This window comes from Castor canadensis, chromosome 8 (genome assembly GCF_047511655.1).
Source record: "Castor canadensis chromosome 8, mCasCan1.hap1v2, whole genome shotgun sequence".
Lineage (NCBI taxonomy): Eukaryota > Metazoa > Chordata > Mammalia > Rodentia > Castoridae > Castor > Castor canadensis.
The window spans coordinates 105,306,425-105,325,182 of NC_133393.1; the positions used below are offsets into that span (position 1 = coordinate 105,306,425).

General features: G+C 39.0%; 1 protein-coding gene across 6 annotated transcripts in view; it reads left to right on the forward strand.

Moving 5' to 3' along the window:
- Tbc1d30 (TBC1 domain family member 30) overlaps window positions 1–18,758 on the forward strand; it is a 92,689-nt gene that overhangs the window by 60,276 nt on the left and 13,655 nt on the right. For all 6 annotated transcript variants that reach the window (XM_074083831.1, XM_074083833.1, XM_074083830.1 and 3 more), the window contains 5 exons: window positions 819–944; window positions 2,661–2,846; window positions 6,508–6,676; window positions 8,522–8,690; window positions 12,794–12,899. In XM_074083831.1, coding sequence (XP_073939932.1) covers window positions 819–944; window positions 2,661–2,846; window positions 6,508–6,676; window positions 8,522–8,690; window positions 12,794–12,899 — 756 coding nt within the window. The remainder of the gene's footprint in view (window positions 1–818; window positions 945–2,660; window positions 2,847–6,507; window positions 6,677–8,521; window positions 8,691–12,793; window positions 12,900–18,758) is intronic.

The following is an 18,758-nucleotide window of genomic DNA, read 5'->3' on the forward strand; positions in this document are numbered from 1 at the left end:
TAAAGCAGAGAAAGAAATCAGGAGAGTGTGGAGGAGTGGCATGCAGATTAGATGGGTGGTTTTATATTTTAAGGTTGAGATGCCTATTATAATCTAACTTGAAGGTTCATTTGGGCATGATTCTGATGCTTTGAAGTCTGGTTGGAGATACAAATAAATGCTATTCCTCCTAAATTGTGTTCAAATACCAAAACTTGAAATGCACTCTTAGGATATCAGTTAATACACCTACTATTAATATTTCTAGAATTTGAACATTGAGGATTCCTCAAAATAAATATTAAAATGACATTATGAAATGCACTTTTCAGAAACAGATTTTTTGGGTGAATAAAGGGGTAAAAATATCCAGTGACTTTAAAAAAAAACTTACTCATTGTGGGAGTTCATCTGTCAGGATTTTTGTTTGTGTGTGTGTGTGATGATTTAAAGGCAGAGGGTCCCATGGTTAAAAAAAAAAAAAAAAGGCCCATTTACCATGAGTGTCCAAGTGGTTTTTGCCCCAGTTCAAGGCTAAAGAAAATAAGTTTTTAGGATTATACAGTTAATTCAGTGAAGCGTATTCCTAATGCTTGGTTTGTTAGTTGGCATATAGTAGGAACTCAGCAAATATTTATTGTATTTATTGAATGGCTAAATGAAAGGCCCTAAAAGGTACAATTTAATACAGCAGAAATTTTCGTGAGGCTCTTGTAGATGTAGGTCTAGGCTGGTCTTGACACAGTTCCCATTCTCTGCTAGATACAGCACAATTTTCTAATAAAAGTGAAATGACATATTCTACTTGACCAATCTTCTTCATTTATGTAATGTTTTAGGTTTGGTTAACCTTGGCGGATCATTATTTGCACAGCATAGCCATTGACTGGGACAAAACCATGCGTTTCACTTTCAATGAAAGGAGCAACCCTGATGATGATTCAATGGGGATTCAGATAGTCAAGGTAATGCTCCTGAACTTGGCCTGTTGGTCTAGTGCAGGAAAAAGACTGCAGAGCTGAATGTTTCCTGGACAGAGAGACAAATGATCTCAACCTGTCAGAATGTCTATACATTTTCTGCCTCCCCATTTCATTAGTTTCTAGGTTTTGTCTTTTTTAACAAAAAAAACTTGATTATGTCTTGTCTTCATGAATTTAAATGTTGCCAGTCAGAAGAAAATGTTTGTAAATGAGCGCACATGTCAGGAGATTGAAATTTCTTTTTTTCCTTTTTAACATGGGTCAGTGTTGCCAACTGGATTTTTACATAAAAGTCACTGACTGAAAAACTTTATGTATATTTCATGTTACAGTCATTTGGCTCCTATTTAGATCTTTGGTAGTTTAACTGTTAATTTATAGAGATAGCTGGTTGACTGATGGATCTTCTTTGCACCAGATGTTTGATGGTTCAAGCCAGTTGTTGAGGCAACTGTGTCTTGCATACCTGGATTATTACAGTTGATTAGAGCTTGGTGCTAAAAGCCAAGGATTCTGATTCCATGTGGTACCCGGATAATCCTCTTACATAAGGCTGAAGCACATGGGTTTGGATTTTATGTGAGTGCATTACAGGGTGGTACTAAGCTGGGATATTAAAAGGAAGGTTGTTTCATCTAAATTTTGGCCTCCATGAGATGGCTGATGTTTTGCATATTTGAATATGATTTTTAAAGTAGGAAGTACTAACTAAAATGAGCTATGTTCTGATCTAACTTGGTTTCAGACAGATGCTAAATGAATTATGGCATTTCACATTGTATGCCGAAAACCTTTGCATTATCCACATTTCAGTTGTTTATTTGGAACTTCAGAATAGATTTCACAGAGCCAAGTATTTCATATTTGAAATGTTTTCTTTATATTTAACTTGTGAATTAGGGCAATGCACATGTTGCAATAATCATTTTATTAAGAGAATCTTTTACTTTTTCACTGAAGTGAATGCTATATTGGTAAAATGACCTCAGCTCCTGAAAACTGTAGTTTGTGCTTGGCAATTAAATTATAGATATTGATCTAATTACATATTAAAGCACAACAAATGTTTCGGTCCTTATACAAATTTATAAAACACAATTTGGATACAGTGATTTTTCTGTCTCTTTATAATACAGATTTATTTTTTGCTATTTTGACTTTACTTCTTAATAGAGTTTTTTTATTTTTTTTTAAATTGTTTTATTATTCATATGTGCATACAATGCTTGGGTCATTTCTCCCCCCTACTTAATAGAGTTTTGATAGCTAAATATTATAGCATATTTTGTACAAAGGAATAATATTAGAACCTATCATGCATGTTTTGAAATGGCTATTATGTCTGTAAGACTGATGCATACTTTTAAAATATAATGTTAATTTACATAAAATTATAATGCAGTTTTTGTTAGTTGAGTCACTTTTTTTGTGTCAGTTTTGGAAACACGTTAAGAAAATTTGTCTGATTGAAATTCTCCTTGCAAATTTCTCTTAGACAGATAGTAGAAAACATTAGGAAAAAGAAAATTAAAATCACGTTTAGCCCATATGTGTAAGATGCATATACATTTTAGAAAACTACAATCTATGTTGATAATTTGATTCTATTTAATGGCAAGGCAAAGAAATAACCAAAGCTTTTATTTTGAAGGGAGTATTAGGAGTTATTTTAAAAGCATTGTTTCCCTTCCTTTTCAGGACCTTCACCGTACAGGATGTAGTTCGTACTGTGGCCAGGAGGCTGAGCAGGACAGGGTTGTACTGAAGCGGGTGCTGCTGGCCTATGCCCGGTGGAACAAGAATGTTGGGTACTGTCAAGGCTTCAACATCCTGGCTGCACTGATTCTGGAAGTAATGGAAGGCAATGAAGGGGATGCATTGAAAGTGAGTGTCAACTTTGATGAAGGCAGCTGGAACTCTTTTAGAGTGAACGAGAATTCTCTCTTCTGATGCCTCACTCCTTTCCAATATCTTTGTAATTAATATGATAGTGTTTTTGTAATTTTTCATTGTTTATAATTTCCTGTGATAGCATTTCCCTAAGATTAAAGCCATGTCACATGACAAACTCATAGTTGCCAACTGTGAGGGAAATGAATTGTTTTCATTTTCTCTTTATAAGATACCATATTTCAAAAAGTTAAATCTTTTTTTTTTTGGTGGAACTGGGGTTTGAAAAAGGGCTTTGTGCTTATAAAGCAGCCGCTCTTCCACTTGATCTGTACCTCCAACCCCACAAGTTAAATCTTAATTGGATAAATTATTCACTTTTGTGTAATGAACTAGCTGCTTAAAGCCGGAAGCAGGCGTTACCTCATAGTTTCTTTGCGTGAGAAATCTGAGCATGGCGTAGCTAGTTCAAGGGCATATATATCACTGTGGCATTCAAACTGTTGACTGTTGGGGTGTCTCATCTAAAGGCTTAACTGGGGAGAGCATTTGCCAAGTTTGTTCATGTGGTCGTTGGCAAGATTTGATTCCTCACAGGCTTCTGAGGTCTGCTTTTTGCTGGGTGTTGGCTGGAGGCCTCTGGTAGTTGCTTGCCATAACCAAATATCAGGAGTGACAGCTATCATTTTTCCACGTTCTACTTTTCCAAGTGGATACCAGGCCCAGCTTATACTCAAGGGGAAAGGCTTAAACAAGAGTATGACTACCAGGAGCGGGGCTTGCTGGGATCATGTTATAAGCTGTCTACTACACTAGTTATGTTTAATTCTGGTTGGACTGTTCTATTTACTTTACTCTTTCATGTTTGGGACAAGGTATGGAGTAGGTGGGCTGAGGAAAGTGTTTACATGGAGAATGTTTATGCAAGTGAATTATATCATTATCTTTTAGTCTTTGATGCCTAGGACCAATATGAATTAAAAATAATTCTGGAAACACTTTGAGATGGAACACTAACAATGTAAACTTACAGATTTGAATGTGAGTTGGTGAGTCACCAGAAATAGAGTCTGTATGAGAAACAAAGCCTTTCAAATGTGGGGGATGGCTACTGCCTTATTTGCTTAGGGCAATGTGGGTTGCCAGTTCATATTTGAACCTTTAAACTGCTGTTGACTCTAATGTTTGTGACGTATGAGATGGATAGGAAATCTTTGTATGCATACTCTGTTTGAATGTGATGAATACCTCAGCAATATTCTTAGTCACTGACTAATGTGATATGGAAAAATAAATGTTCCACCTGGTTTTATACATATCCTGGTGGGCTTAATTATAAATCTAGCTTGACATCCAAATCTGAATTCACCCTCTCACTTTTTCCATTCATCTATTTAAGGAAAAAGCTCTGAGCTACTTGTTCATCAAATAGGTGGGGGCAGGAGAAAGAAGGCAGTAACAAATCAAATACATGACTTTAAGGCATTTTAAATTGAGAAGCAATTTTGATTGCTTAATCTATCAGCCTTTGTCAGTTTTTTTTCAGATGTAATGTGTATGATTGTAAAATGGGAATTGTTCTGTTGAAAAGTTGGAATAAGCGATTCAAGTTAAGGGGTGGGGCGTGGGACAGAGAAGTTTAGGGAAGGGTGTGAATATGCCAACCAAATCATGAAAGGGCTCAGTGATACCTGACTAACGAAAAACTCTCATAAAAAGCTGGATTGGAAGCTGAATATTTTTATTTCTGCCTCCAAGAAAATGAGCACTCTGCAAGGAGATCAGTACATTGTCATCACTTAGGAATGTGTTGAGCTTGTGGTTAGACATTTAACATGCAGAGGAAGGTTGGAGTCATGAAGAAAGCTTTCTGATGTCAAGGAAATTATTGGGTATCCTTGTTTTTCCAGTAGCCATTTTAGCCTCTGCAAATTGAAATTACTAGGAAAATACGTAGAAATAAGGGAACCACTTTTCCTGCTTTTCATCACTACTTTTTTTTCCCTTAGTAGCTATTTTGTTTGCAAGTATTTATTAAAAATTTGAAGGTCTCCCACTACTTATCTGTATTATTATATCTTAAGATATAAAATTTGGCCTTTGAAATTCAGTTGTGGATAGAGTGAGTGAGCTGGCTCCTAGATTTTAGCGACGGACTTTGAGATGACTTTAGACTTGGAATTTTCTAGGATAATTGAAGAAGTACTTGTTTTTCTTAATTTTCATGTAGTTTTGGGGGTTCAGAATTTTTAAATAATATGTTAGTATTAGGAATGGGACTGTAGCTCAGTGGTAGAGTGCTTGCCTAGCGTTTGGGAAGCCCTGGGTTGGATCCCAGCACCACAAGACAAAAACAAAACAAAACAAAACAAAAAAAAGGTGAGTGTTTTTCTTGGTATTGCGTAACTTATTCTTAAGTGAAAAAGTACAATAAATTTACAAATTATTGCCTTTAAATTTGCCTTTGTGATCCTATGAGACTCTTTTTCTCCCAACCCATGGAGTGCTAGGTCCCTACCAGGGTCTTTGCTGAGAATCTGCCCTTTTCCCCCAGGACCTCCTCCATCCATAAGGACTGACTGAACTCCTTGTCCTGTTGCTGAGCTCCTGCTCCCCAGGTGATGATGTGTTTACCTGGTAAATCCTATCCTAACATAATAAGGCTAAGGCTTGCTGTGCCTGCCCACCCTGTACCAACGACCTCAGAAGGCCTTTTAAGAGTCTGCCCTCACAAACAAAACTATGATTCTGAAAGTAGAAATTATAAGCCACAAATGAGGGAAAATAGGTCCTTGGTGGGGCTAGAAGATAAATTTTTTGGAAAATAGTGTTTTGTGGGATCCTTTTCCACCACCTGTAGAGCCAGCTGTGATTTTGTTCTTCATTTTTGCTGGTGCTGTGGGGGATGACTGGTCTTTTATAGAGTGGGGCATGCACAGAATATACAAGTCCACAGGGAGAGGACAAGGAGTCCATGGACAGAAAGCACCTGTTTGCTGAGTCATTCTGGTGGCTCTTAACATTTCAGAAAAGGTGATACAAGTAGAAAATTCAGAATGAAATTAATTTGAAGAACTTGTGTGACAAAATTATGAAAGAAGTACAGACTTTAAAAGTACTGTTTGTCCAAACAAAACGTAGTTGCATACTCTCAGGAGAGGAAAGTAGACAAAACGCCAACATCAGTTGCTCTAATAATCCAGGTGAATTTCCAGGCCTGCCTCAGTGTGATGTTTTATGACAGCCTGGCTCTTGGGTTTCATATTGAGGTTGTAAAACTACCAACAAGGAGCCAAGACTGAGCCTCCTGATGGGTGCTGTGAAGCTTGTCCTTTCTCATTTCTCCTGTGGTTCAGGATTGTGTTACCACAGCTATATACGGGATGAACTCAGGTCTAGCTGCCCATCTAGAGATTTCAGCTCCAGCAGACTTGGGTCGGAGTTAAAGAGATAGTTGTGCCTTCTCTCCCTGCCCCCCATTCCCAGGGTGTAGGTGAGCCTTGAAAACCTAGAACATTTGGTTCTGACGGAGTGAAAGGATAGTGTGCTTCGGCTAACTGAATTTTTTTCTATTTGAATGTGTTCTTTTTATTTTTGACATGTTGGGGTCCTTGTTGTTATAAAGCAGTCTCATTCTCTATTTTGTTTTCTTCAGATTATGATTTACCTGATTGATAAGGTACTTCCCGAAAGCTATTTTGTCAACAATCTCCGGGCATTGTCTGTGGATATGGCTGTCTTCAGAGACCTCCTGAGACTGAAGCTCCCTGAATTATCTCAGCACCTGGATAGTCTTCAGAGAACTGCAAACAAAGAAAGTGGAGGTAGTGATGACTCATCGCTATTATGACTTGGAAAACATTTGGTTTCTCTGATTCCACTGTATGTATGAGCTTAACCATGAATGGAAATACAAGTTACCGGGAATTTCTGTCTTAAGAGTTCAGTGCAATCAATCAGTTATGTTTCCAGAGAACAAAAACAAAACTGAAAATACATAGGGCCACCTGTTGAATTTTCAACTGGCCACGGGTAGGAAGTTGGCCAAGAGCATAACACTCCATTGGTCCCATGTCAACAACTAACAGGATATATTGTACTCTAGATGAAGAACGGTGCATATGTCTTACCATCTAGTTAAACCACACCGATAGGAATTCTTTAAAACTGAGCTACAGGTACACTTTAGTACACGCTGATTTTTTCCAAACCCATTAGGTTATGGGAGAATAGCTCTGGGAGTCACTGTTATCTAGTGGGCATTGTCCAGCTCTTGGAAGTCCCCGGCTAAGTTGCTATAACTACACCCACTGCTTGCACTTCTGCACCTGTGTCTGGAAGCCAAAACAGAACAGAAGTTTGCTATGTTTCTTATGTGTGATTACGTACAGGACCCACACATTTAAATCTGGGAACATGGGACTGAGGTTGTAGCTCAGTGATGGAGTACTTGCCTAGCATGTTACAAGCCCTGGATTTGATTCCCAGAACTTTTTCCCCACCAAAAAAAAAAAAAAAAAAAAAAAAGGCAAAGGACCTGAATAGACATTTTTCCAAAGAAGGCATATACACATGACCAACAAAAATATGAAAAGATGCCCAGCATCACTAATAGTCAGGGAGACATAGTAAAGGATTTTGAGGATCTAATCTTTGAATAGAATATATTAGAAATTTTAGGAACAGTTCAGTGTCTAAACATCTTCTTCTACGCCATTCAAAAAAATCTCATTTAATTTGATGTGCAATGTAACTATAAATCTTCATGTATTTCATAATATTTTCAGGTAATCCAGGCTTACCTGTCTTATAGTCTGACACACTTTTACTGAGCTACATATTTTTTCCAAGACTCTTGTACTTGGCTAAGAGGAATAACCTCAGGTTCTAGTCTTTGAGCAAATGTTTGTTCATAGTTAAGGAGGAAGAAAACGAGTACAAGAAAATACTTGTTTTTGTTTATATTTGGAACATTATACATACTGACTGTAATTGGCAGGGAGGATCAATCTAAATATCTAAACTTTCATATTTCATTAAAAATACACACTTATCCCAGGAAGCAGGAAAGAGCGCTATATTTTTAGTGGATTCAGAAATTTAAAAATGGGCTGGATCCCAGATCTTTCCTTAAAATTGTGTATAATTTAGTTGAAAGTACTGGAATTTTTCCAGCTAACTTCATGTTAGTGATTCCATTGTGGTCTGAGAATTATGTGTAAAATTTAAGAAGTAGATAATTTTTAATGAACTCTTCCCAGCCACATTTGAATAAAAATTGGCTCTATAAGATTTTGAAAACCTGATGGCTTTTGTGTTTTAGAAGCTAAAATCCTTTTTTTTAATTCTGTTTTTGGTGAGGAAAACTTTCTCCTTAATTCTCAACATCCTTCAATAGGTAGAGTCAGAGTAATTTTTAGGTTAAGATTTATGAAGTATCCTAAAGAATTTGTGAAACTAATATTATTGGGATTTTTTTGTAAAAACACCAATGTTCTTGATGAAACATGGGAAAAAAAATGGAGGAAGTACCTAGGATTCAGAGATATGAAATCTGTCAGGAAGTATAACACACTTCTTTGTGTAGAAGACATGGAAGACGGAAAGAGATCTGTACACCTTACAGATCATCAGTTCTGAAGGAACTCAGGGTGTTTGTTCTCTTTCAGGTGGATATGAGCCCCCACTGACCAATGTCTTCACCATGCAGTGGTTTCTGACTCTCTTTGCCACATGCCTCCCTAATCACACGGTTTTAAAGATCTGGGATTCAGTCTTCTTTGAAGGTTCAGAAATCATCCTCAGGGTGTCTCTGGCTATCTGGGCAAAATTGGCAGAGTAAGTAATTTACCCCATCAGTTCTCTGCTGAGGGCCTAAAGCAAGTTTTGTGCTCTTAAATGCAAAGCATTTATATTTAAGTGTGAGGAAAAGAGAAACTTGGGAACTTTGCTGACCTGCTTTAACCTCCTGAAATATCTTCCGGCTCCTTGATACCTCTGGGGTAGAAGGAATCCATTTTGGGGAAAGGGTGGCCTTTTCAGGCCTGTGGATTCCTCTCTCTTTCTCAATGCCTGTGTCCTGGCTGACTCCCTCCCTCCTGGTCAGCATCTCTCTGGACACTCATCTGGAAGGGGGAGGGGGACTTAGGTGGAAGAAAAAATAGCTGATCTGGGGAGGGATAGGTGGGTGTGTTGGCTCATATCATAGTTTGAATTATTTGCGTTTCTATTTTGTTCAGCCTTTCTGGGCTGTGATAAAATTAAATGAGATAACCTGCACTATTGGGCTTTTACAACATTGTCCATGATAAACACATGGAACTCCTTTCCTTTCATTAAGAATTACTTGTATGTTGACAACTGGTTCTGCTAAAACATGTTACTAAATAGATTTTACTTATATTCTTTACCAATAGCAGGGCTGAGAAAGGTAAAGTATTTCCACTTATCTCTAATATACTGTGATGACTGCACAAACATTGTACCTTTTGGGTGACAGAAGAAATATAAGATAAAATTGTTACAGGTAACCTAAGACACAGAGAAGTTTTTGAACTCTGGGCTTTGCACTTGCTAGGCAGGTGCTATACTGCTTGAACCTTCTTGCTCTGGTTATTTTTAAGACAGGGTCTTGCTTTTTGCCTAGGCCTGCCTAGATTACAATCCTCTTACTTTATGCTTCCCGCCATTTCTGGGATGACAGGCGCACACCACCACACCCAGCTTTTCTCTATTGAGATGGGGGTCTCGCAGATATTTTTCTTGGGCTGGCCTAGAACTGTAAGCCTCCTGATTTCAAAGATTCTCCTGTAGCTTGGGATGACAGGTTCACGTCACCATGCCCAGCTATTGTTTGAGATGGGGTCTCATAAACTTTTTGACTGGGCTGAACTTGAACTGTGAGGCACCTCATCTCAGTCTCCCAAGTAGCTAGGATTACAGACATGAACCACTGGCTTGTTCTTTGTTTCTGGGACAGGATCTTGCAATGTAACCCAGGCTAGACTCAAACTCACCATCTTTCTGCCTCTGCCTCCAAAATGCTAAGTCAGTGTTTCTTTAGTAGAATTATAAATGACTTGAGTGAGTATTCATACACACCATGTCAGAAAATGCATAAAACACTGGTAATGTTTTGTTTCAAGAACTTTAAAACTAGCCTTTTTATTAACAGTAACTTCTTTCCTGGTGGACTTCCAGCATTAAATTTTTTTTTTCAAATAAAGCTCCTCCAACTCTCAATTCAGGAATTAAAAAAAATCACTGTTATGTGTAAGTATTTTTAAGCATCACATAGCTATTTCCTTTGCCTTTGTTTTATTGTATGTTGCTTTTCAGGCCAATAAATTCATCTGCATGGGCTTTGGTATGCTATTTATGTGTCTTTTCATTTTCTCCCAATAGCTTCCTTTTTCTGCAGTCTGATATTTTGAAGCTACTCTACCTTGAGCTTGATAGTATCTCTGGGTGCGATCAGTTACTAGGCAGTTGGGTTAAAATAGTAAAGCACTGTACTGTCTGATGGTTAGTGATGGTCACCTTTGCCTTAGTTCTTTATGATGGGCAGGAAGAAGAGAGATGATCCTGATTTTATTCCCATTTGTTCATTACCTATAGGATTAAAATTTATTCCTATACTAATCCCGGGGAAGTTTTCACTGTTGAAAAATTAATAGCTGCAGGAGCCAGTGCTCACTGTGTGCCTACAACCCACAGGCACCATTCTGAGTACTCTGCATGTATTGACTCATTTATTCTTCACGTCATTCTATGAGATGTGCACAATATTATCTTCATCTTCAGATGTGATAACTGAGGCACAGAGTTCAGCGATTTGCTTACAGTGACACATTTAGTAAGTGGGAGGGACTGGTTTTAAACCCAAGCATCATGACTGTATAATCTGTGCTTTTAATTATGCAAAGCTGCTAATAAATGGCTGTTTATAAAGTTCAAAGGATTCTGATATATATATGTTTGTATACATCTATATATTTGATATATAAGTCAGGTATCAGACTGATATATATAAACTATATCCCCTGACTGATATATTCACATATATGATATATACCTGATAGAATGGCGACTGTGTTTTAGTTTTTGCTCATACACTGTACATCTTTTGAGTGTGCAACTGTGAGAGGCAAGGAAAGGCAACCAACATATATCGAGTGCTGGTTGTGGCTGTCATGTTAGGCAGTTTGAGCACATTATCTCATTTACATCTCCCAGTAACCTTGTGAAGCAGATAGGAATGTTCCTTCCTGTCTTTTGAAGTGAGAAAACTGTGCTAGCATAATTGATTAACTTGTTCACAGTCACACAGCTAATATGTAGCAGAGCTGGGATTTATATCTGGATCTTTCTGACTCTGGCATCTATAATCTTCCCTACAAATGTTGTACAGATATGTAATAGTTGTACAGATAACTTCCAGTTTCTGTATACCCAAGCAACATGTATGCCTTGTATATGTTTAGCTGGGGGGCCTCTTTTTTCACCTCACTTCTGCAACTTGGACTTTCTTCCTTTGCTATGCCAACTCCAGACTGACCATGCCAAGGGCACAGCTGTTCCCTCACCCCGTAATAAAGCCTTTTAGCCACTCGTGTCCTGAAGAGGCTCAGCTGGCAGGCGAGGACTTTGTTATCTGCCATTGGCAGTTCTCTAGCCTCTTACTGGCTCCCTCTGGCTGTGCAACAATCCCCCCACCCCCTGTCCCCCCACACCTCTAGCAATCCCCAGAAGATAGGACTGCTGTCTCCTGAATCTGGGCTTTGGAATACTTCTTCAAAAGTCATTTCAATCAGTTTTTTAAAAATTCTTCATCCCCCTGGGTAACCAACCATGTTTCATTTAAGCCCACTTGCTGTATTTTTGTCATAATACTTCCATGTTTTATTTCATTTATTTGTTTACATGATTGTGGTAATGGGATTTGAACAGAGTCTGAGAACTTTCCATCATCATATTTTTTTTAGGGGCTGGGGATGATTCTGAAAATCACTCAGTGCATGTCGAAGCTATGACTTCTGGTTGATGGGCAAACAGGATTATACTATGATGCAAAGAATATTCTAATAAATAAAACAGAAATACCCAGCACTCTTTGCTTTGAACTATTCCCGCCCCCCCACATCTCTTTAGAAAGATTAAAGTCTAACCTCTCTCATACGTTACCATGCAACAGATTCTCCCCTGAGAACTCAGAAAGTTCTGTCTCTGAAAACATTCTGTGGTCTGATGAAATATGCAGATAAAGCTCTCATATCTTTTATCTTTTTTCTTTTTTTTTTTTGGTGTTATTGGGGTTTGAACTCAGGACCTTATGCTTGCTGGGCTGGCACTCTACCACTTGAACCATGACTCCAGTCCTTATTTTTTAACTCTACTGATAGCGCTGAGGAGTATGACCAGCTCATTCCCTAAAGGGATAACTGCTCTTCAGTGTTCGTTTTTGTGGTTGTGATTTCTGGTCAGTGGTAGGTATGCTGATGTCCAGAATGTGTCACATGGACACAGTAAAGGTACCACAGTGGGACTGGGAGGCTTGGAGGACCATGCAGAGGAGATAGGAACTCATTCTGTAACAAGTACCTCAAAATTTCTTTCTTTTTTTTTTTTTAAAGATGGGGGTCTTTACTATATTGTCTAGGATGATCTTGAACTCCTGGACTCAAGTGAGCCTCCTGCCTCAGCCTCCTGAACAGCTAGTATGACAAGTGCATACCACCGTGCCCAGCTTGCTTTTGGTATTTTTGATCTTTTCTCCACAGTAGGCCATATATTGTGTGTGCCAGGATTTTGATTTTTGTTGATTGCTAATTTGATTGAGTTGATGGTAAGAGACAGCACGTCTTCTTGTACCTGTGGCATATTCCTGTTGTGCAGCACAAATGATCTTCATGCATCCTTTCCTCTGCCCTTTCTTCCTGTAGGCAGATAGAATATTGTGAAACAGCAGATGAATTTTATAGCACCATGGGGCGTCTCACCCAGGAGATGCTGGAGAACGATCTTCTGCAAAGCCATGAACTCATGCAGGTGAGTGGACAGCTCCACCAGCCCAGGCACGGAAACCCAGTGACCATAGGAAAAATTGGCACTGGAGCTGAGGCCTTGGGAAATGTATCTGGTCAACCTTCAGACTTAGTTTTTAGTTGACCAACAGTCTATGTATATGGGTCTATGACACAAGAGGAAGGAAGAAATGAATGATGGCTATTTGTTGTGGCTTTCATTCAAATTATATTGCTTAAAAATCATTAGGTATAAGATAAAAATAAAATGAGAATAACCCAAAATAAAACAAAACCATCAAGTGCTTATTCTAAATCTGATTCTTCAGCTTTGTGTGTGTGTGTGTGGTAGTAATTGGGTTTGAACTCAGGGCTTGGCACTTGCTAGGTAGTCTCTTTACTGCTTGAGCCACATGACCAGTGCTTTTTGCTGTGGTTATTTTGGAGATAGGGTCTCATTTTTGCCCAGGCTGGCCTGGAACAATTCTCCTGTCTTAGGCTTTCTGTTGTTGCTGAGATGATAGGCTGCCCAGCTTCTTCCATTGAGGTGAAGTGTCCCAATTCCCACCCCAACATGACTTAGAACTGTAATCTTCCAGGTCGCAGCCTCCTTGTATAGCTTAGGATGACAGGCACCTGCCATCATTGCTTGAGATGGGGTCTCATGAAGTCTAGGCTGGCCTTGAACCCTGATCCTCCCAATCTTAGCCTCCCAAGTAGGTAGGTGTGAGCCACTGGTGCCCAGTTGATTCTTAGGCTTTTTAAAAGGAGACTTATGGTGTTAAATAATTATTTTGGGGAAAGGATTACTGAGGATAAAAAGGAGATTATTTTAATCTGCATTTTGGTTTATTTTCAACTCAGGTTATTATATATTAATCATAAATTTCAATGTGAAAGACTTGAAGGGTGTGGTTATTTTCTGGCCTGTTACTCTATCTCAAGATCATATTAACCAATTCGTTGAAATTGAGAGTGACTATCAAAAAGACAGCTGATTTGTTACACTCTGTCTTCCATTAAGTTTTGTAACATAACTTTATCTTCATTTTCTGCCAGTGTTTTGGACTACTTCTCTTCCTGTTGCAATCTGTAAACTGTGGGTGGCACCCAAGGTTGTGCTGGAGCCTTGCCTCCTTCCATCTCTGTGATTTCTCTTTCCATTTTCTTGGTTTCAGCTTTCATCTTTATGTTGGGTTCCATGCTCGGGGTCAGCTTTGGACTCTAGAGTCCACTCAGTAGACTAGACAACTAAGACTGAGACACTGATTTAGGGCTTGAGAAGTTAGCATTCCTTTACTCACTTCCTGGCACTCGCAGCTCCTCAGAATCTCTTGCTTTTAACAGATGCCTCGCTCACTTATCGAGAATACTGACTGCCTGTTACAATTTCTCTGAGCATTCATAGTTTTATCTCCATGCTCTTTTGCATTCTCTTCTTTCTTGTCTGTCTCAAAGCTCAGACTTGACCTTTAGGTCAGTGGTTGTGAAATTGGACTTACTAGAGTTCTAGGTCATCTATGGACCCTCTGCACACGGGCAAAGAGGAGCTGTGGATCTGAAAGATTTCAAGGAGAGGAGAAAATGGTTTGAGTTGTGTTTTCTGTCAACTGTGTGAGAGACTCTGTGAAGCAGGGATTTGAAAAGGTCAAGTCTGATACCAGGAAGCCAGGAAGACTTGTAAGGAGGTAAGGACAAGAATGGAACAGAGGCAATACTTAGGAAGTGAAATTGACTGGATGTAGGGGTAAAGAAGAAAGAAATTGGAGAGACTGGTTTCTGGCTTAGGAAGAAGAAGGTAAAGTTATGAGGGGAGGAGGATAAGCTTATTTTTTAGACAGAATGCATTGGAGATGTATTTTGGCTGCCCCATTCGTTACTTATCCAGAGGTCTTCCTCACTCCTTCACATCTGGAATCTATCACACCAGTCATAGCTCTGTTCTTATCCAGGCTTCTGTTGGCCATGCTTCCCTCTGCTGCTCCATCTGTGAAAATCCTAGTTGCTCACCTGGACCCTGCTACGCCTCTTCTCTGTTAGCTCAGCTGTCATTGATGATGCTCCTCTGGCACTTCTTCAGTACTAAAAATTTTCGGCAATCTCTCTCCGAAGAAGACAGGTTTCTTAATGAATTGAGCTTCATACCACTTTCTCCATAGCACCTAGCAGAGTACTAAGAATATAATTGGTTACTCTGAATACACAGAATCATAGAACACTTGATCTTGAGGCAGAGGTTTTCAAACATGACTGTGTGTAGGAAACATTTCAAGAGTCTATTAAAATGCAGGTATTTGACCTGTGGGTGCTTCTGATACAGTGGCTATTAGAGCACTTAGAGGAAACACTGGCTTGAAAGATGCTTAACCATCAACTAATCTATTTCTGTCACTTTATAGAGAGAAAACTAAGTCTTGGAGAGTGAGCAACTTGGCAGTTTGCTGGTTTCTAGAAGTAGACCCAGTCTGAGATGTATGTTCCTGACCCTTGGCCTAATGGTTTTCTGTACTACTCAGCACACTGCTCCCATGTCATTCAAAAGATGTCTCTCTAAAATCTGGAACCCTTTTTATAATACTAAAGCAACATCTCAATTCACTTAGAGTTTAAACATTGCCAGAAGCGATGAGGGAGATGTTGGAGAGCCTCTTTGTTCTCCAGGAGTTTCTAATTAGGTATTAGGAGAAAGAATTACTTTTTAAACCCTGTTTTAAGAGAATACTAGAAGGAGATTCTGTAGGCTGTGGGATGATTGGTATTGGTTGTATTCCTCTTTAGCAGCATTTTTCTTGTCAAGGAAAACATCTGGGTGAAGATGAACCAAGTCTAATTTTATACAAGTTAAGTTTTCATGTTTCTTGTAAAACATGTCAATAATGAAGAAGGAAACATTCCTTTTCAGCAGTGCCTAAATATAAATGTCTATTTATATATATGTTGGTAGAAAATGTTAGGGAAGGAAAGGGTGAATGCCATTGTAAACCACTCTCTTTTCTGTATTAATTCTTTTTTATTATAAATTTTTTATTAGGATATATTTATTATACAGGGGGGATTTGTAGTGACAATTATGATTAGACTTACATTGTTTATTATTTACATTGCCCTCATCGTCTCTCCCCCCCAGCCCTCTCCCCACCCCATTTAAAGCAATTGCAAGAGGTTATTTAGTTCTGTTTCATATAAGTATATGAAATCCATCAACCATATAGTATCACCTTAATCTCCTTCCTTCACCCTCCTCCCTCCCACAAGTAACCCCCCCGACACTGTGCCTATTTTTCAGTCCTAATTTTTGTTATTAATATTTAAGTTGACGTTCAAAGGGGTGTCTCAATGTATGCCTTCTGTAGGTGTGCTTTATTTTGGTATGTTCAATCCCTTCAAATATTCTCCCTTACCCCTTTACCTCCCACCCCCTGTGTTTCAACATTATATTATATCCTCTACCTTTACATCTTATGGTATGTGATATTACTGATGCTCTTTTCCTTTCCCTCTTTCCCTGAGTTCCATAGAGTAGTTCCACTGTTACAAACATGATCTACATTTGAGTTTGTATATGATCATGCTTGTTTTTCTATATATGTTTATCTTTTGGATCTGTCTTCCCCATATGAGGGAAAACAGGCATATTTTGTGTGTCTGATCCTGGCTAACTTCACTTAGCATGATGTCCTCCAATTTATATTCACTCTTAAAAAAAAAGAATTCAGTAGTTACGATCTGGCTATGGTGATCGTAAATCTGTTAGCAAACTTGAAATAGCTTCATATGAAAAATGTGAGCTGATTATAAGGTCTTTATTTTTGAGCCAAAAGATAAAAGGATTCTTCCCTTTTTGGTCTTTCTCATTTCTTTCTAAGTACCATACACAAACTAATAGACTGGGTTTCCCTCATTGTGGAATACATCACTCGTTTCTAATTAGCAATGGCCTTTTTGATGCTTTTTTCCTAAGTGATAGTATTAAACAGGAAAATTGTAGAACTGCTGATGAAGTAATGTATCTGTACTTCAGTAGGACTTTTGACAATGTCTCTGGTAATTTCCTTGAAGGCAATATAGAGAAAAGTCAGTTAGCTGCTACTATTAGAAGGGTTGTAGGTGTTCGAAACACCTCACTGAAGTGTTTGGGGATGATTTACTGTTACCTGGAGGCAGCCCTCATATGTCATGAGGCAGGATTTGATCACTTTCCCCATCAGTGATGGGTTGGAAATTTTAAGGGTGTGGATGCTTGTTCAATAGAAGGACAATGTTTGATTAATTAGTTCTGTCAAAAATTGAAACCGTCTGCCCTGCAGAGTAGTATGTGCCCATAACTGGAAGTGTTTAGGCAGCATCTTTGAGGCCATCTGTTGGAAATGCTCTAGAAGGTGCTCCTGTGTGGGGATGGGGGAAAGGTTGAGCTAAATTAGGTCTAAATTCCCTTCAAATTCTGACATTCTATTACTGTGCTGTACTTTGGCTTAAAAGATTAGTAGAACCTCTTTCTTGGATTCTGTTGCAAATCTCCAGTTTATAAGTTGGAAGCCCAGAGGTTTTCACGTACACTGAGTGCTGTGGTGGTGCGTCAGGGATGCTCATGCCCACAGGACAAGCGTGTCCTCACAGGCAAGACCCTCAAACAAGTAAGTACATGCAAAGGACTATAACTGTTTTAGGAACACAGACTAACTTTAAGGAAACAGAAAATGCAAGTTCAATGGAATCAGTTTTCTCTTTGATTGGTGTCTTCAACTGAGTGGCCAGAGGAGCTTACTCAGAGCCTGGACCATCAGCCCTGGGGCAGGCAAGTTGTGTGTGCACACACTTGTGATGGTGGGGCAGGAGGTACTTCCCACCACTCCTCACTCAGAAACTTCTCAAGGCTTGGCCACGGACTGCTTGAGTACTTTGTTATAAAACTAGCAGAAATAAAACACAGGTGAATCTTCAGCTAGACACCTCATCTTATTTCACTTGTAAGGAATTTCAAAATCCCCAGTACCAGTAATCTCATTGAAGGGTGTAATCTCATTTTAAAGTTGAATCCACAAGGTATAGGTTTCTTAAATGTCTGAACCAAGTTTCTTAATTAGCATGGAAAAAAATTGCATGAGTGATATGGTACTTTGATTCTTGGTGTGTGATGGCCAGATATTGTAGGAGCCTCTGATTCTGCTCTTAACTGAGGTCCAAGAGGAGGTGCTGTGTGCTGGAATCTATAAAGTGTAATCAAAGAATACAAAAGCTTACTCTGACCACAGTATTAGTAAAATTAGATGAAGCATTTCAGGCACACAGAATATATTTAGTATAACAAAACCTATATAATCCTACCCATCTTAAGAGAGGAAACATTAACAACCCTCACACACTTCTGTGATCCCACCACCTCCTTTCTCTCAAGGTAACCATGGTTCTCAGTTTCACGCTCTGCATTTTTCAGATGAGGTAAAGGAAGCCCAGAAGTGTTGGGGACTGATGCAATCTCACACTTCATGCTAATAGGAGCCACAGATACTTTTTGTTTGTTTCTTTGTGTGTGTGTGCGTGTGTGTGTGTGTGTGTGTGAGCCTAGAACATGCGAGGCATGCACTCTACCACTTGAGCCACTTCCTCAGCCCCTTTGTTGGTATTGTGTTCTATTAACTTTGAACTCTTGATCCTGGTGCTTCCACCTCCCACCTAGGATTACAGGCATGGACCACCATGATTAGTTGACCCCTGTTTCTTTTCCAGGAGCAGAGGGAGCACTGTGTTAGTAAATTTGTACTGCTTATCAGCCTTTTGGGTACCATTGCATATATGGCATAGGTAGTAAGACACTTAGGGGTGACTTTTGTGGTCCCTATAGTCTGTGGAGCTTTACACAATAAGCATAAACAACTGGAGGGAA